At 39.1% G+C, this 20,383-nt stretch overlaps 1 protein-coding gene across 6 annotated transcripts in view; it reads left to right on the top strand.

The window, feature by feature from the left end:
* Positions 1-20,383, top strand: part of NTNG1 (netrin G1) — a 125,630-nt gene that overhangs the window by 79,723 nt on the left and 25,524 nt on the right. For 2 of the 6 annotated variants that reach the window (XM_026043860.1, XM_026043859.1), the window contains exons 5-6: positions 2,740-2,766; positions 12,178-12,243. In XM_026043860.1, coding sequence (XP_025899645.1) covers positions 2,740-2,766; positions 12,178-12,243 — 93 coding nt within the window. Of the gene's footprint in view, positions 1-2,739; positions 2,767-12,177; positions 12,244-14,185; positions 14,246-18,725; positions 18,894-20,383 lie in introns of all 6 variants that reach the window. The other 4 variants (XM_026043862.1, XM_026043858.1, XM_026043857.1 and 1 more) reach the window with 4 other exon arrangements.

Here is a 20,383-nt window from a genome sequence, read left to right as displayed (position 1 = left end):
CTGATACTAACAATATCTCTGCATTTGTCGACTGCATAACATTTATTTTATGTTTTCACTCTACCTTATTGACTATTTTATGATTACATTTATTCCCATGTGCTGCCACATGCTATGGATAGTTTGCTCTGCAATATGTTTTGACACTCTGAGTGATCTTATTGAATTTCTGTGTACTTTTAATACAAGAAAGCATTTCTCCCCAGCAGTCGGATGAGCCCTTTTCTTCCTCCTCCTGTTTAGAGCATCTCTGGTTCTTTGGTTTAGAGCATCCCTTTGGTTCTTTGCTSCATCAAGGCCTCCCTTCCATCATAGTCCACTCACTCCTTGTCAGTCCCTCCATGACTAATAACCTGCCCCAAACTGCTCAGCACTCGGCAGGAACCAGCTCCCAGCTGCTAACAGGACTTGCCTCAACCTCAGCTCAGCCTGAAAGAAAGGACTGACTGGGGCACAACAGTGCCAACAATGGGTGCCTCTGGATCTCATGAAGTCAAGCCCTGTGTCTGGAGGAGCAGACAGAGGACAGAACCATCTCTTTTCTAGAGAACTAAGAAATGCCATTTCCATGCTCTCTGTGAAGTTGTGCACTAATCAAGACAGGTCGTATTACACAGGGAAACCAGGTATTCCAAAAGTCAAGCTGATTAAAGAAGGTCACAGTAGTTTGGCATGGAAATAGCAATAGAATTTTTCAAACAGCACCTGAAGACGACCTAGCAACATTAATGCAGAGCCCTTCAGGCAAGCCAACATCTTGCTTTCATTATTGTCTTCCTAGGAAGCGTTTATCACTATGAATTCATTGCAAATTTTGAAATACAGTTAAAAAAAAGAGAAAAAAAAAAAAAAAAAAAAAAAAAAAGGAGTGCAGGTTTGCATGGAAACCATGGAAACCTCTCCCTTGGCTACAGCTTGGCCTGGAGAGGAAGGCCATTTGAGTGTTCACATGTAAAGAGGAGAGCTGAAGCACTGGGAAGGGAGAATACCCAAAAGGAAAAGGAAACACCCTTTCACAGCAGCAGTRTGAGGATGCAGTATTTTAGTAGGTATCCATGCACTTTCCATCCATGTATACAGGGAAATGAATCTTGGTAATTTAAAACAGCTACATGACTTGCAAAAATGTAAATAAGCCACTATCGGAATATTTGGGGAAAATAGGTTTAAAATTGATTGCTTTTTTGTCATTTAAGGCAAGGGGATAGGAATTTTATGTTGATAATCTCTTCCAACTGATAATTACAGTAGTGGAATAAAAAATTTTTGTTGTTTCTAGGAAGTTAATATCATTTTTTTCTATTATACTGATGTTTTTATCTTTTAATACTTACTACATGATTCTAGAATTTTGGAATCTTGTTAATCTCAGAAGAAAGAAAAAAGAATTAATTTTACAAACAACATCTGGGTATATGGAGCCCACTGCCAGCAGGGGCCGTCTCCAGCACAGGGCTCGGCGCTCTGCCAGGCCACAGGTTCCATAAGGGATATAAAACCTGTAGCCGGGTTTAGATGTCCCAGGATGGGCATGGTGAAACACAACAGACTCCCCTTTTGTAAATGCAATTATTCCAGCACTGCCTTAGCCATGACACAATGCAGAGAGGTTTCTGACCTGACTTTACAGCCTTGCTGCCAGTGAACATAATTTCTTCTCAGCTTGCTTAACTGCAGAATGGGTCCAAACCAGCTCCAAGTTAGACACAACTTCAGGAAAGACTTTGGAAGAAGCAGAGCAGATGTTTAATGGAGAAATAAGACAGATTTCTGTAGTAAAATGCAAGCCATCAAGCGTCCATAAAACTTACAAGAAGTGAACTGTATTTAACTAATAGTATGCAAATATCCAGGTTTTAAGCACTGAGCTGCAATTTGTGACTCTAACCCAGAGTAGCAGTAGTGCCATTCATGCTGCTATTTTATCTAAAGAAGAGATTTTTGAAAAGATTGCACACCCATATATATCTCCACCACGCAGCCTTCAGGGGCACTCAAAGCTATAAGCCAAAGCTGGGACTGCATCCTGCAATATGGGAATTTGCTGATCTGAGTGAAGGTTTAATTCTCAGCAGAGCCACCACTTCTGGAAATACCCCCTGCCTTCAGGGTGATTTCCTTACATTAACTCAGCATGGAGATGGAAGCAAAAAAAAATCAATAAGAGGTTTAATCAATGTGAGCAGCCTAATACATTAGATCCTTTTGCTCCATTACATTTCTTTTCCATACCTTAATTTAGATAACCATCAGGTAAAAGAGGGAAAAAATAATAGCTATATACAGTTATACAGATAATGCAACAGAAGGTATCAACTGATTTAAGCAGTTGGCCAAAGCAGCTAGTGGGACATCTATCCCTTGGTTAAATTATTTTCCTTGATGTGCATAATACATGCATGACTGATATTTTTATCCACAGCATTAAACCTAACRGCTGGTTAGTTCAAATACAAAAGTGTTCTGAACAAATCCATGAAGTTCAGAGAGCTGGTTTAGGTCCCAAAAAAACCCATCTGTCAATACATTTTTGTGGTCCCTGCAGTCTCATATTAAAGAACCTACAGGCTCTCCATTTAGAAAGGTCTGGATGCGTATCGGTAACTGTTTGTGTTTAACTGTTTATTGATGTAACATTCTGAAAATTAGGAGAAAATCGTTTGCAGTCTCTCAGGTTTAACACCTCAGCCAACTACAACAAATGGCTAACAGTACATTTTTTGCTTTCTTTCTCTACAGGTATACCCAGTATTTCCAGTATTGGTAGTAAGTAATACAAACAGTATTGTTTTGCATTGTCATTCAACTTTCTTGGACCTATTTTCCCAAAATCCATTTCTGTTGCAGACAATGTTTCTCTGAAACGTGCCTTACAGAGCACTGGCAAGTCTTGGCTTTCCCCCATTGCATTAAAATGCAACCATATATTGTGATCAGAGACAAGGTCACTCAGGACAGTGTATCTCCTTTCTAGCACAAATTTCCTGATAATTTTTGATCACCAAATGAAAGCTGCATATTATAAAATTGAGTGTACTACACAGAATTAAAAGACAGTTGCACAGAAAATATTTGTTGAGGGTATTTTCCCCAAAAAGTGTTTCTTAATGATGGATAAGTATAGCAGCATTAGTTTTGTGTGTGTGCACTTGTCTGTAAACATGTGTAGGTGGGTGGGTGTGGAAATTCAAATGAAAGAATTTATTAAAAAATATTTTTCAGTTTTCAGTTTAGTACATGTAACATATTTGCTAGAATCTGTTGGAAGTTCTGTGCAAAGCAGGACTAGCACAATGATAAAATATCACTGTGGTAAAATACGATTTGCCATACCTGATATCCTGCTCCATATAATCCATAATAATTTGGATAAAACTGCATTGCTTCTTACGATGCACAGTCAGGTCTCTCCATTTCTAAATCAGCTCAGGTAACTTAAGCTCACGAATAGGCACTGATTTGTCACCTGTAGACAGCAAGTTTAATGCCATCCAAAGTAGCCTGCTCATAAATGAGAGCAGTGCTACCAGCTGAACGCCAYGGCAGCTGTTTTACACCTCTAAAGAGGGAAACAGCGTCAAGGACAGTAACTTCCAAGGGAAAGCCTTCCATTTTAATTGTGTAATTTTTCTGCTTTAGTATCTGCTTTGACATTTGCACAACTGCAAACACGTAGCAATGTGCTACGTTCAAAACCTTGCCTTTACACACCCGTTTTATAATCAAAAGATGAACTAAATCAAACACAGTGAGATGACAGTGGTATAAACTGCCTATCGGGAGCATTCCTGCCATCAGTAACAGAAATGGGATAAGTGGGAAAATAGCTCTTTGGAGCTTGGTTTTGCTCTAGTTTCGTAGTACTGTGTTGCATGGACTCTCTGGCTGTGTTTTCACTTTACACTTCATACGACCACATCCACCATTTCTGAGCATCAGCAGATGTTGGCCTTTGAAAACTTAATAGGGAAACTCAATTATCTTTTAAGCCATGGTGACCTGAAAGGATGCGTTGTGACCTCTTTGCATTTTATACTGGGGTGATTAGCACTGCTTATCTATTAAAAATAGAGATTATTCTGTTTAACATCCACAGGAAATACAGCAGTTACTTTAAGGCTATGCATTATTATAAACCTGATATAAATGTATTAGAATAATGTGGTAGAATTCAACAAATTTATCTGCTTACCTGGAAAGGCTGAAGCATGAGCCTCTCTTCATGAGCCCAAGTAAATACAGACTACTCTCCTTGGCCTTTTCAGTTGTTTTTTGTTTGTTCTTTTGTTTTGTTTTCTTAAAAACTCAGGGAAATGCAGCTCCACTTGCACAATGTTCTGAACATCTTTCCTATAGGACAGAAATAGCAGAATAAACAAGAATAAACCCCATAGATTTAACCTGCTTTCTGAGAGAATTTAGTGGAATTAACAGAGAAATAAGCAAGGTGAATTAGTTGTGACTGCTTTAATGGATTCTGCACAATTTCTTCTTCTGCCTAGGCTAGTACAATGTTTGGGTTCATATCAGGAGATTTTCCCCCATCCAGGGAAAAGAAGCTCCCCAGGAGAGATGCAGCTTGGGTTTCACTTTGCCGGGCTGCAAACCCTAACCTGGGGAGCTGCCTTTCGTGCACTCCAGGCTTTTCCTAGTGCATAGGGCACAGAGGAAGGAGGCACCTGAGCACTGAACTGCCAGCATGCAAAGAGGATGCCACTTCCAACAGATGTGCATTTAACACTTTTCAAACAAAAACCAAGCATGCCCAGCAAGAATAGCAAATATATTTACCAGTGTGCGCACGTATGTGTCATTCTGGGTTTTCTGTTGGTGTTTTTTTTTTTTTTTTTTTTTTTTTTAAAACCTTAAAGGATCTTGTATTAAAGTAGCACATCATAAAGAGTGAACAAAGAAAGAGTGGTCATTAAGTAAACATCCTTTCTGATCATCTAGAAAAAAGTAATTCAACCAGAGCTTTCCCATTAAGGTCATTTGTACCTGCTGTTGTCTATCAGTCGGATAACAGGTTCTCGGGTCATTTCCAGCATTCCTGACTCCAATGCTGGTCCTTTCAGCATTTTTCAGCCATGTCTGGAAAAACACTGGTGAGAGTGTTAGCAATTAATGAGTCCCAAAACCATTTTGTAAATTTTTATAATCAGCAATGTCTACATACAGAATGTAAATATTACACAACCTACATTATTTTGCGTGCTGTAAATAATCATTGTACGATTTTATGCACCAAAATGTTCATTATTGTGAGCAAACACCACCGTTACTAGTTTGTTCCTGTATGCCTTCAAAAAGCTTTAATCTGCTAACCTATAGCTTCCATCTTTTTTCCTGTAAAGCATAATTCCACTAATTATGCTAAACAGTTAGTTATAAAGGGTATAATTAGGCATGGGCTAGGATTGACATGATGTGCAAATAGCTCTGTGTGGGTGATTATCACCTTAAAGCCTGCTGGTGGCAGATGAGTCAGAGTTTAGAGACAGACCGTACAGCCGAGTGCAAGATGCAATCAAGATAATCAAATGGTATTTTCTGCTTTGTTCTGGATGGTTTTGTTCTTCTTTATAGCCAATTTCAAATTAGGAGAATTTTTTTGAAATGATAATGAATGCAAGACAGAAAACTAAAAGATTCAATGGGCTTTTTTTTTTTTTTTTTTTTTTTTTTTTTCTTTTTTTTCTTCATTGGTTTCTTAACCTTGAGAAAGCTGGTAGGTATTTTTCAGGAATAGCAACTGTGTCAGGATGAGTGAAATTTTGTGTTTTTACATGCTTGTTACAAAGTTTCAATGTGGTAAATATATATATCCAAAGGTTTTGGAAAAAAAAATTTTTTTTTTTTTGTTTTTTTTTTTTTTTTAATATCACTGGCAGGATTTTGGACCTGCTTTCGCACTGTTGCCAGACATGACATTTGCCCTCACAAACTCGACAGTTGCAGGTTTAAAGCCATTAGAGTGCGGAACTGTGAACGAGTGTGTGTGTAGGGCCCCCACACGTCAGTAGGAGAGAAACATTCACAGCCAGGTTGTACATTGTTTCTTCTCTATTATTATTTGAGGTCAAATTTTACAGAGAGAGAGAGAGAGAGAGAGATTGTTAAGAGACCATTAAGTTGTTTTTTGCCCTTCAAACCATTTAAATAAGGTCTTCAGACTGTGTGTATAAATATTATTTTGGACACAGTACCAATACATCCTGACTTTAATTCCATTTTGTCCAAATCTGATTTGTGGATAAATAATACTGTTAATCAGTCACCTCGTCTCAGGCAATCGCCTTATATGAGTAAATTATTATATCAAGAAAGCAACAGTATTTGTTTTATTTCCTTTACTTCAGCACTTCCAAGCCCTCCACTTTTTTCACTTCWATTTTATTTTAACAAATCTTCTACGCTAAGAAAAAAAAAATCACTTCTATAAAAATCACTATCTGAAAGGACATTTTGATAGGCTATGTGGTATCATGTATTAATTTCAATYCCAGATTTGAAAGAAAATTTAACATTCCAAACAGAAACCAAAATGAGTTGTTTACTTACTCAGCAGTTTCCATTGTACCAAAGCTGTTTTTCTTTGTATAACTAGGACTTCTCCCTTGAATAACCTGCGTGGAGTTCAATAAGCAGCACAGCTGAGCTGACCCAGCACCGGGCACACACGTGTACCTTGGGAGGGAAGGGTCACGGACTACCCAAATCCTGGAAAATAATAATAATAATTATTGTTAATTATCATTATTATTATTTATTATTATTATTATTATTATTATTATTAATAATAATAATAATAATAATAATAGATAGGTTGTTCCACTGCAGCTTGCAAGAGTATTGGGGTTTGTTTGGCTTCGTTCTGACAGATCCACCAATTTTAACAGATAGGAAGGGCCATTCTCACCAGTTTAGCAGCCATGACCAATGATAGCTTAGTCATGTCACTGTCTCTTATTTTTCATCCCAAATCTAACTTCATTGTATCTATTTACTTTGAAAACAAGTCTATCTGTGCAATTCCCTGTTCAGGGCTTTTTTATTTACTGTAATATATAGGAAATTACTCAGTTATCCCAGTTATCTTTGTTTTAACTGTTAATGAACAGTGATGCGATGGCCAACTATAGAAAATAAGGCAGTATTCCATAGGTACCACGTAGCTGTGCAAAACAGATTGCGCAGTGTTTAGTTTCTCAGAAGTCTAGTTGCTCAGAAATATAGAGAATATAGAGAGCAGATATGATCCTTGAAAGTATTTAAAAATCTGTTATCTTTAAAGCTTGCACAGAAGTTACTGAAAGAAAAAGTATTTTCTATGCACTTCTTTATGTATTCTCCCTGCTTTTTGTTTATTTAACTTTTCCTATCCGTTTTTGCTATCCTTTAGACATGTAATCAGTTTACTGATTAAACTAAAAGGGAAGAATGAGGTCTCCAAATCAGCAAGCTGATTTCTGAATCAGGTCTTGATTTACTTTTCTTCATCAGCTATGTGTTACAGTTTGATAACCCCCTAAATAGCAAATTTCAGGATCTTTCAGTGTCAGCAGGAAAAAGCTGACCCAATAAAAGAGAAAAACTATCAAGAGAATAATTTGTTTTTCCATTCATTATTTCACTGGAAATAGTTATAATTGAAGTATAGTCCTTCAAACGTTGGTTGTTTGAGAAGAACTAGTCAACACTTGCTAAAACCAGAGGAATTTTTTCTGATATCCAAATTAAAAAAAAAAAAAAAAAAAAACACATCTAAACAGATTGCTTCCTTCTACTCTGAGAAAAAACAAGGAAACCAAAGGACTAATTCCATCCAAATTCTGTCAACAATTGTAAAACCTGTTATGGTCCAGGAGCTGCCATAAAACAACCACATCTTCAAGAGAACAGGTATGAAATTTCCTAAATTGCTTCCCACCCCCTCAAAAAAAAGAAAAAAAAAAAAAAAAAAGAAAAAAAAATCAAGTAACATTATCCTCAATCTTTTTTTTAACCCTACAAAATAAATGGGGAGAGTTTTTTTCATGTTAACTCTTGGCATTTCATCCCTTCTTTTGATGAGCTAAACTTTGCGGTGTTATTAAATGCTAAAAAGTAAATTTATGAGGTAGATTATCATGACTTGAAACAGATCTAATGAGACAGAAATGCTGTAACCACAGGACTCTGATGTCTGCAAGAAATGCTAAAATATCATTTGATATGAATGCATCCAATTATTTCAGCAATTATTAAACCTGGCAATGATTTGAAAACTCTATTTAATCATCCTCAATTATTTGTCTAACAGTAATATTTGAAAAAAACCTGACATATGTGTGACTCCATTACACTCAGCAAAGCAAATTTCTACATGTTTGGAAGAAAAAAAAAACTTAACTCTCAGTTACTCATGGGCTAAACAGGCAATGGAAGGGCAGTCTTCTAGGACTGGAAACTTGGACTTCTCCCCAAAAGATGAAAATCACCCTCACATTTTTTAAGTGTTTTTCTGTGTTTTAAATAAGAGTTGTAGGAAAGTTAAGAACTTGTTGAATGGCCTAGGATTCCCTGCTGTTGTTATAATGCAAATAAACGACAACAGCAGTCCCCCCACGCACTCCCTAGGCATTCCTAGGGTGAGCATTACCCAAGAGTGACTGATTGACTCGAAGTGCTTCCCAGCACATGCCCTGTGTGCGGGAGGTGGCGGCTCACCCGGCTCCCAAGACAGACGGATCCCAGCCGGGCCGAGCGCGGTAGCGCAGAGCTTCCCCACGGAAGGAGGGCGCCTCGCCACAGGAATACGGGATGCTCTCATCCTCTGCCAGCTCCTTGCTTGGCTGGAACAAGAAAGCAACAAGGCACTGATTAATGCCTGCCAACATCATGACAGTTGGGGTATTTTTTTCTTTGAACGTGCAACTGTCTAGTTGGAACCCAATTGAAAATGTCAATTCATTTTGGTTATTTCCCCCATCATGTAGCACAAGATGCAGACTGCAATTCCGATAGACTCTATTTACATTTAATAGGTAATTCTGATATTATGTGTCCCAAAATAGGCACTGGGGAAACACATGAAAGAAATGATTATAAGGAAATAAAGACCATGCAATCAGTTTCTCCTTACTTCATGAACCTAGGATTTCTCCAAAAGATATTTTCTGTCAATACTCAAATTTGGAATAAAATTAACTAGGAATTCGGAAATTTACAATGCATTAATGCATTTTCTGATAAGACATATGTCTTACCTGTACTCTTCATGTCTTCAACATCTTTATTTTTTAGAAATATACTAAATATGCCCCTTTTGATACACTTTCCCAAATCTGCAACCTTGTCTACCCAGAATAACTATCACAGAATAAAATACAGTAGAGTAGTATCCTTTGTAGATTGACCCAAGGTCTCTTTTAGACTACCTAGTCCACAGTTAATTAATTATTCTGGAACATAATTATTTCTATTACAGAACAGACTGTCCATACATGGAGCTGTTGCAGGAAAGCTTAGTTTGTCTAGTCAGTTCCTCTAAAGATAAAGCCTTTAGTGATAATCACGGAGGACTAGAAATATTTTCACAAGTTTCTATAAAAGAGTAACTAGCTGCTAAATGAATCTTACTGATGTCTGCTCAAAGGATGACTCATCTGCTCCCATATACTTGTGGGAATGACAGTCAAAATTCTTTGCCTTGGAAGTCTCACATATCTTTTTCAATAAAGCATTTAAAGTAATCTCCATAAAGAAACAGAGAATTTCAAAGATAAAAAGAAAGGCTTTTATTGGGAGACCTATAATCTTGCAGATAATATATTCCATGAGTACAGATATGAGGCGGGAGGGGGGGAATCATCCAATGATTAAGAGACTTAAACATTTTCAAGAAAATGTGCAAGAAATGTAGGAGGAAGAAAAGTGTCCGGGAGCATTAACTGCATTACCAAGCAGCCCGGAGAAGCTGAAGATGTCACCTGGTCTCAGCTGGATATGACCCCACACAACACGATTTAACTTTGAAGCTGACCCTGCTATGAATAGGGGCTGAACCAGAAGACCTCCAGCAGTCCATAGATGGCTCTATGTTTATCTGAACCCAATAACATTAATTGGTAGTCTTCAGGGATAATAAATACACTCTTTATTATCCTGGCTGCCCATTAACAAACTCAGTTCAATATAATTTCAGGTCTCAGGGAAGTACTAGCCTTTTTTTAGAGCAAGTCATAATCCTCATTTTAAGTCAGTTTGCTAAAATGAGAACAGATCCATAGCATTTATAGAATTAGTTTTCTGTAGCAAATCTAATATTTCACTGTGGCTAAGGAGAAAGAGAGTCAGGGACAATGGGGCCAATGCAATCAGTAAAGTTTGCCCTTCCTTTTTCATTCATGATATGTATATGTATTCTCTGATATTTGGTCCAGCCCAAAAGTCATCGCAAAAGTTGACCAGTTAATTAAGTGTGCAAATAAGTAGCCACCCTTGTGCAACTACTCCTTTGTGTGCTTGAAGCTCCTTAACCCAATCTAATCCATGCCTGTTTCCAAAGGAGAAGGAAGGCCCTGAGGTGCATGGGATCAGCATGGGATCAGCTACGTAGGCATGGCTTGCACGTACCTTGTGTCCCACACTCTGACCGGGTTTGCACTTCCTATGTGTGAGAATTGGTGGATCTGCTCAGAAGATGCAGGTTATTTCTAATCAAGACATATACCTGTGATAAGGAAAAAGTACAAAAAGGCAGAGATGATGAAGTAGTTGGATCGCAGCTCATTCAAAGTGCAGAAGACTACCTAGCAATAACTGATATGGTTCAGGTCATAATCCTTTCCTTGAATTGCTTCTCTCTGCTTGGGAGGAAGCTTAGGACATCTAGCCCCCCCAGCAAATGTCTGCTCAGCCTTCACAGATCCATCAGAAGTTACCCAGGAAAGGACCATAGCTTCCTTCCTTCCCTCCAAATCAGATGTTTGAAGCTGCAAGGATTTTTGGTTTGATTTGGTTTGGGTTTTTCTGTAGCATCCTTGGAGGTCTTCTGCCAAGACTGTCTGTTTTAACAGTGAAATGGGCCTTCCTCAAAAAGACCTGCCAGCGTAGACCTTTGATGCCAGTCAAGTTGCAGCTGCAGACTACTTAGCTGCCCAAAATCTTATGTGCAGAAATTAAGAAATATCTCACTCCTCAAAAACCATCAGTGCTGTATAGGCTGATAAAACAGTTATGGAACATCCTTTTCAGCCCATAGTAAAGAAAACAACTGTTACAATATTCAGGTGATGATAAAAATATTGCCCAAATCTGATAATAAAGGCAAAGCAAATGGGGGCTGCCAGTGAACAAGGAGAAGAGAACAATTTTTTTTCATGACAGAAAAAAAAAAAAGAGAGAATATTAGTTATTTCCCAAAACAGGGCCCAAATGAAAGTTTTCTTTCCTTTTCCTCACCCTCCTCCCTACTCTCAGCTTCATTTCTGCTAAGGGAGGTCATTCCCCACTGCCCAGCCCCTAGATACGTTGGCTGAAGGGAAAGACACTCTAAAGACACACAGCTTCTTCTGCAGAACAGAAAAACAAATGCTTCTAGAGGTAGGCAACACATTAGGGGGCTTTAGGAAATGTAGATAAAAAAAAAAAMCAGTCAAGCTGTGCAATATATCAATAGAGATGGTAGCAAACAGATAAAACACAGCTTGAGAGCAAAAGAAAAAGTTCACTCCTCTGGTAAATATATATATTTTTTTTCTGATAACAGAACAATAATTCAGTCAAAACTCCCTGAAAGAGGATATTACGGTAAGATGTATGTCTTTGKTAAGAAATTTGTATTTGTCTGGATACTGTCACTTTATCTCTACAGAGCAGATTAACATAAAAGCATGAATACAGGTTCCTAATTTGTTACTAGCGTCAGAAACATATATACTTGTCTAGTGTACCTCCTTCTCAACAAAATTGATACTTGAAACCATGGAAGATAAACTGTTCCRCACAGTATTTTATGTCCGTTCAGTGTTTTGGGAATCATCAATTGCTTGTTTTCTTGTTCGGTGTGAAGTTCTGTACTGTTCAAGTGCGACATGGACTGTTTGTAACCTGTGTCTTTGTCCATATGCTTGCCTGTTTAGAATAATATCACAGATGTAAATAACAAATCCTGATTTTTCCCGATGCACGCAGATCCTCCAAAGTTTGATAGGATTTGGCCGAATATTTCTTCCCTTGAGGTTTCTAAACCAAATCAAGGTAGGATGTTATAAAAATTCTTAGTGCTCTCAAATTACTGAAATTGCTTTCAGAAAGTCCCATATGATGACAAAAATAACAACATCCAACTAATTTTTATCTCGGTGCTAAGTAGCACTGTTCTACTTGAAAATATCCATTAAGAATTATCATAAAACAAGTCATACCTGAAAAGGGATTCTTCCAACACACAGATCACACACAGCCTCGCTGCAAAAGAGTCTGCAAAAGTAGACACAAAAGTTAAAAGGATCGATACACAAAAGTGCTACTGATACATCACTTAGCATCCTAACTTACAACATATGTTAAGCTGAACAGAATCCCTAGAGAACTTTGCATTGCATAGACAGTACAGTCTGCATTATGCACAAGTTGCAAGATTTTCGAGTGAGAGATATTTCCATTGCCTCCATCCAACCCATTGCTTCATGTCTTGCTCCCACTTTGTTTTTTCTAAGTGAACTAAGCAGCATTTCCCCCTGTGCAGTCTGCACAACACAAGCAAGTTCCCCACGGAACAGACTCGCACTTTTCTGGAATTCAAGTGCCACACAAAAAAATTATTGACAGACTGTGGCATGATGATTCACTTGCAAAGGGGCAGATTGACTTAGGATGACTAATAAAGCAGAAGCAAAATACTGCCTTATTTGATGTATTCATCTGTACTGCACATTTCGAAATGATTGCTCATGAAAAAGAAAGTCCTTTTGATCTCCTCCTTTACTACCCCAGCCACTGTTCCCTCCCAGAAACCCTCGCACGAGTCTGGCTTGTTGCAACTATCCAAAGGAGGCCTCTTTTACACTAAAACAAATACAGACAGAAAAGGAAATGCATGAAAAGATCATCTAGAAAATAGCTACTGATTTTTTACTTCCCGCTAAGAGAAGGACCATGTGTTTTAGCCATTGCTTACAATGACCAAGTGAGACATATACACACATGCATACAAGAACTAAAGTTATATTGCTGCTCTTCTGCTCTCTGTAAGGCTTAGAGAAGTACACTACATTTCATTGCATACATTTTAAACTAAATATCCTTAATGAAATGATACTGAGTGTTTTAATGGTTTTTTTTAAGCCCATATTATATTTTTTCTAATTTTTGTATGTGTTCCTTAAACAAACCAAAAAAYATATACTGATCTCTGCTCTCTGTAAGGATTAACCCACATTATTTGCAGGAATTTAAAATCAAAACACCTCCAATGAAATAGCACTTAGCATTTCTAATGGATTTCATGGTTTAAAYTATGAAAAAATATTATACTGCTTGGGGTATAAAACTTAGCTTCATTGCACTATGCATCTCAAACAGCACAAGATTATGCAGTGTTTCTTCCCAAAAAAAGAGAGCCAACTTTAGTTAATTTAGTTCTGACATTTTGCTAGGGAGCACAAAGCACAAAACCTTAAAAGCATTTCTATTCAGATTAGACATTTGCAGYGAGTTACAGTGTTAAACATTTGCTGTAGATTACATACTTGAGACAAGGATAGTGTACAAAGAAGATAACCATTGGAAAATGACCTATATGTAGTTTTATTACATTGGTGCTTATTTTATGCCAGTAGGACAGAACAAACACGCATGTAAAGTTAATAAAACGCTTTGCTCAGACCACCATATGGYCCCTGGACCAAACAGTGGTCATGGATTGGGAAGACCCTTCAAGCAGCCTCAAATGCAGGGTTGCCCAGACGTGCAGGGCTGAATCACCCCCTTTCTTGACCTTGGATGTTTMAGCTCCTCTGACTCAATAGCTGATATGTGCATAACCCACTCTCCTCTAATTTCCTCCCTTACCATACAAAATAAGAACCATCGTTAAAGCTAAATAAAAAATTAGTTAATAAAGAAGTTATTTTAAGCTTTTGATTTGCTCCTATTTGATACCTTGTCTAATGAACTGTTTATTTTATTACCTATCCAGTTGCTCCCAAATTAGCTATGTCAACTGTTTCTTCTGTTCAAGTTGCAAACCACAAGAGAGGTAGGAATTCTTGGATTCATACAGTGATTTCGTAGTGTTATGTGTTGTGAAAACATTGCACTGTATGAATCTGGAATAGCTGTGAAGTGTTCCTATCAGCTTACTGGTGAGGCATTCTCATTGACAACAACAGAAGCATTAATTCACACAAACATAAGCCATACACAAGAATATAATAGTACATATGTTTCCTAGATAATTGCTGCTGGCATATAAAGTCACCTGGCAGTTATTTTTTAAAGGAAATAAAAATAAGAACATGACCATTCAGATTGTTGCCTAGAAAGCAACTGTTTGTTAGAGACATTATTTTCCTCACTAATACACACAAATTATAAAAGAGGAATCATAAGCAGATCAGTTGAGGGTAAACAACACACAAAACATCAGTTGCCCATATCCTCAAGAATTATCTTTAAATGCTATGGAGGGTGTATATATAGTCTTTTAATGCATTGTAATTGTGCCTTACATCTTCATTTGCTCGTAAGCRTGTGCAAATTCCAAGTGGAGGCATTACACACATTTTGAACTGATGCTTCAGTGTTTTGTGAAAATAACGGAATTAGAYGGGCTTAGGGAAAGGTGTCAATATCCTCTCGGTGACTTGCAGGCAACCTGTTCCATCTGCATACCTGTCATCTGCAGCCTGAACGCTCGCTCGCTGGGACCAACTCATTGTTTCTTTCTCATCAGTTTACCTGTAAAGATTATGTATAAAATGTTTTGTCTTTCTGTAGCTACTGTGAATATCTCATTACTCATGAAATACATGTTACTAAGGAACAGGGATAGTAACAAGTATTTGAACTCCCTTTGACCCGTTTGATGAGATCATGATGATGAGCCATACTGTTTGTTACAAAGCAGGTTACTTCTGAGGTTATGATGAAAATCTCCTTTGTTTGCCTTTTGYTAGCATATAAAAGAGGACCACAGAATTGTTAAGATTTTTTTTTAAACCCTTTATCTTTGAACAGACTTTTCTTGAAATACTCCTTGACTTTTAATTGAAAATGACACTGATGGCTGCCTCATGCATTACATGTAGGATGYCTTAATTTAAAAGTTATGTTTTCCTTCTATCTGTGCACCTTCCATCATTTCATGTGGCTGACGGGTCCCAGCCAAAGCTTGAGCCGAACCTTGTCCCCACAACACAATAGTACATCCTCTCCAAAGTGTCAATGCTTAGCCTTGCAGAGGAGAAAAAAGCCCTAACATTCARTTCACAGAAACAAAGCAGTTAAATGAGCAACCTTTCTATGGGTGTCTATGTAAGGGTAGTTTCTTTTGGCTTTGTACAATAGAACCTGGCTTGYTGCGAAGGAATCACTGCACGGGAAATCACCTTTAAAGGCCCCTACAGCCAATCCTCCTGCAAGTTCCCAAATTACCCAGACACAGCTATCAAATCTAACCCAGCTATCGTTTCTCCCTTTATTCTTCACATTAAACCTACTGGCTATCTTTACGTTTCCTTTGAGGTTTTATTTTCCAATCCATTTACCACTTACTGTTCTTCAGCTTTAAAACTGTCTGCGGTTTATCCATGTCTTTTCTGACATGCAGCACTCAGAAGCCAAAGCAGCATTTTCCAGCACTGGAGGCTCTTGTCATTTTGTTGTCCTTAGACCATTTGCCCTCTGCCTTGGGCCACTTTTCTCCCCGTCTCCACGAGTGATTTGCCAGCGACTGAAAGCGCTCGGGCTGCCAGCCAGAGCCGCGTGTCTGAGAAGGCTCCGTTGCACAGCAGCAGAGAAAATGCATAACTTGGGTTCACGTGAAGATCCTCTCAGTAGTTGTTACGTAATTGCTTCTGTAAAACTAGAAGAAAGCAAAAAATAATTGCTGATTAAGTCAAAAGCAATAGGCAAAATAAGTTCAAACTGTTGTATTAGTAAAATTTTGATTTAATAACAAATTAAGATTAGTTACAAGTCAGGACCTTTTTTTCCCCTTTGTCCCATTGCTGTCTTTCATCAGCTGTTTGACTGTTCCAGTTATCTGTTTTTTTTTTTTTTTTTTTTCCTATACCACATAGCATTTACCAGTCTTAAAAAACAAGCGCTCGGCATTTTAAGTCGTTCCCTATGTTAACTTCAAGAACCAAGGTCATTTCCTTCACACAGCACAAACATGCTTTGCACACCAACACACGCGCTTGCACCTGCTAACGGTGTCTTGTGGTAGCACTGAAGGTCATACCGCAATTCCAGAGTGCATGAAATGCAGTTATTCATTCACAGAAGGGTCTCCTTTTTTTCTGCTATTTTCAACACACCAGATGACGTGGCACAGTCTGATACACTGCCACTTCTTTACAGCCTACGTAGTTTTGTAACATAAAAATACAATGTTGTTCTGCTGCCTGTCGCTGCTAGGAAAAGCAAGGTAAATTATTCCCTCTAAATTTACCTGCAGTGTGATTATGGGTAGCCACAGGCCTTACTGACCAGTTACAAGACAAGAGATGAAGTTACGTGTTTTCCCTTCCTGCTCAGTTGTGCCCGATACACCTAGAGCTGACAAAGTCTAGATATGTTGAGTCCAAAGCAACTAAAACCAAGTAACAGAAGCATCACTTTACTAAAATAAATTCCTGCTGTGAATGCATGATGGTTAATTAGCACTTTATATTTTGTAGCTCTAAGGATTTTTTTTGGAAATTTAGAAACTGAACTAAGGTATGTAGAAAAAAATTATGTATATGTTGTATTGAACTCCAGTAGATACAGGTATAAAAACCATCAGACTCTCAAGAACCACAAAACATTGGCTTAGCTGTATAACACTGAAGAGGACAAGTATCTATGCAAACTGAGCGTCTATGTGAAAACCAGATTAATGTTTTCTGGCAGCAGAAAGGCAGCTCTGAGGACTGAAATGCAAGTTTTGCTAAAAACTGTGCAGTACAGGGGATGATACAGTCTATTTAGAATGTGCTGCTGTCTGTCAGACAACAGCAAGACATACGCATAGTATACCCAATATATGCTGCTATTACTTTATTGAAATATAAATAGGCACAAATATTACATCTGAAGTCCAAGGCCAACAAGTGGGGGCTCACCTGGCACTGCTGAGTACCCAGCAGGATGCTCTAGGAAGGGCAGCTCGTCACACTTGGGAGGTGTGGGACACACTCTTGAGCGGCTTTAGCAAGAGCCGGGGTTACCCCCCAGGCCCTGCGAGAAACGCCCTCATGTCCCCCAACCGTCCATCAAACGGCATCGCTCAAGCGCCCGTTTCTGGGACAAGCTGGGTGCGTGTTCCCGGAGCTCGGGGCCTTCGTGGCTGGAACTGTCTCCTGGTTTCCAGCTGGTGTTTCTCAGTGGCTGTTCAGTACCCGTGTGTTCTTGTGCCAGCGTGATCTGCTAGCTCTGCTGCGCACCCAGCAAAGGGATGTCTTCTCCATGCAATTGTATCRTACAGGTACATCACCTCCTAGCCTTCGGTTTTGTAGACTAAACAAATCAACGGATCCCAAGGCTGCACTTCTTAAATAGGCTCTCCCCTCCTCTGATCCTCCTAATAACCTTTCCCGCATTCATTCCAGGCTCATCATCTCCGAGATGAGTTATTGCACTTGCCCGGCCTTTCTACACAAGGCAGAGCGGTGCCTTGCATAATGATACAATTTTCTAATTTCTGTATAAAAAGACAAACTTTGTTTATGATTAAAAAAAAATTCATAAGAAGCAATAGATTTTATCTCTAACAAAAGGTTTCTCAAAAAGCGGTGCAGCCTGCATTTCAGATGGCTACAACAGACCTGCTTCCTATTCACATTTCTCAGACTTTTCAACATCTTTTCTGGCCTAGTTGCTTTTCCCTCTCAATATAAAAATGGGTTATGTTTGCCTCAGAACTATAGTAGACGTGGCACTTAAATAACACCTTTGCTCCTCCTTCCTTTTCTTTCCTCTTAATTATTTAGAAAGTGCAGGCCAAAATCAGCAAACTTGAGGCTGTTTGGTCTTAAAACAGTCTGGTTCCTGCAGATCTCTACGTCTGCAGCACCCCGAGTCCAGCGGTATTTGTAAWACTCAGCACTTGTGCCAAAACAAAGCTTTTCTGTTTCATACCTAGCTGTGGGTTTAAGTATGCTCAAGTTTGGCCCTTTTGTCCGCTGTAATTGGTATTTTTAACCCAAGGAACTCGTGCCCATGTCTCAATTTGCACCCGCCTCAAAGGTGCAGGGCGCCCACGCCCCTCGTGCCCCAAGGTTCACAACTGCCAATGCTCCAGCCCCAGCGCCGTGCCGGGCGTCCGCCTCGCTCCCGCTGCCTGAATCCGAGCTCGCTTCCATTGCAGATAAACATCTGCTGCTGTCCATGTTACATCGATGAACATGTCTGTGCCATCCATTCATACTTCTTCTCACGATTCATTTTTACTGAGCATGTGATGTGCGATTACTCTGCTGCTGTATACATTTTGTATACATTTTGTATACATTTCTGTTCTTCCTTGAAAGACTGTGAATGCTTCGGCCACTCCAACCGGTGCAGTTACATCGAGCTGCTCAATACGGTCATTTGCGTGAGCTGTAAGCACAACACTAGAGGTCAGCACTGCGAGTTATGCAGGCTGGGCTACTTCAGAAATACCTCTGCAGAGCTGGACGATGAAAATGTGTGCATAGGTCAGTCCCGGGCTAACTGTGCCTTTTCTTCTCTGCCTTTTCAGGCCCCGGCCACAATGAGCTTTTTCAATGGGTGGGAATATCTTTGGGGATTTAATCCAGTTATCTCAGCTCGCCCTGCAGCCCTGAGGAGGAGGTTCGGTCAGCAGGGAGATGCCCCCCTGGAATGACACGGGTGTGAAACACAAGGATTAAGTCACAAATCCTTGTCCCCAGGCTGACTTTTGCTGTTATTTGTACAGGCCCTTGAATGCCCAATTGCAACAGTCACCAGCTGCTGGGTTTTGCAGCAAAGTCAGTGCTGTAAAAGCTGCCTCAACTCCCCTGCCCCTCGGAGGAGGGACTGAAATCGCGCCCTTGCAGCTAGGAGTAGGGCTTGTCAAAGCAGTTTGACATCGTGTCAATTTAGAAGAAGGATTCCTAAGTGAAAACAGTGCTTTAAATCTAGAGTCTAGTATAAATACCCAAAATGCAGAGGTAAAGAAAATGTCAGAACATAATAAAAATAGCATACTAGAAAAAAAAAAAAAAAAGATAAAGAGATCTTTGTCACGCTAGAAGAACGTGCATCCTGCTCACCTCACTGCAGAGCTGACACAGAGGAAGAAAGTCGGGAGGTGAGAGCAGGGCTGAACCTGGCCTTGGAAGGAAGCTTCTTTCCCTGGCTCCAAGCTAAGGAATGGCCARCGAGGGCAGCGTTCTAGCAAGAACCAAAGGCAGGACAGCATCCCATATTATTGCTTGTAGACCAAAGCAGCAGGGGAACCCACTCTGAATTACTACTGTAACTTATTATTTTTTTATTTCCAAGAAGGAAAAACAGGCATAAGATTTTCACACAGGAATAATCTGTGGGCACAGATGTATCCCCCTACAATCCATTGCTAAGAGTCAACTCAGAAACTATTTGGATCACTATTATTTGTTTCAGTCTGCAGCCTGTCAGATTTACATTTTATTTCATGATAAGCACCCAGATCCATCCACGCACTGCATTTCATGTGTCCTTCTTTTAACTTTGCTTGGCAATGCATTCAAAAATGCATGATCTCCTCTGACATTAATTAGGATGAGCTAATATGAACTTTAGTAGGCAAGTCATGACTTTGTATGACTCTGCTGAGGGGATTAACCCAATCAAATGTTCCTGGAAAAAAGCACTGTCCCTCATATTTGCTTGATGTAGATGAGGGACATCATTGGTGTGACATCAGGGTTGTTTAATTTAAACTGTCTAAACAGGCCTAATGAAAATGACACTAAATTACTCTATTTGGGATTTTTCATCAGCTCGTTCAGTAAATTGTCATCCCATGTACACTGAAATGCTAAGACAGCATCTGTAGCTTTGTCAGTGAAGCAAGGAAGATGATAAACCAGGGGGCCAAGCTGAGTACGTTTTCCGTAATTTGCAAGTGATATATTTAGAATTTCATTGTAAAATAAACAGTTGTGTAGTTCAGAATGGCCCAGACTGTGCAGAAATAAAG

Source organism: Nothoprocta perdicaria, unplaced genomic scaffold (genome assembly GCF_003342845.1).
Source record: "Nothoprocta perdicaria isolate Ctin4 unplaced genomic scaffold, notPer1 scaffold_34, whole genome shotgun sequence".
Lineage (NCBI taxonomy): Eukaryota > Metazoa > Chordata > Aves > Tinamiformes > Tinamidae > Nothoprocta > Nothoprocta perdicaria.
Note: the sequence above shows the minus strand (reverse complement) of the source record. Positions and strands in the feature narration are given on the sequence as shown.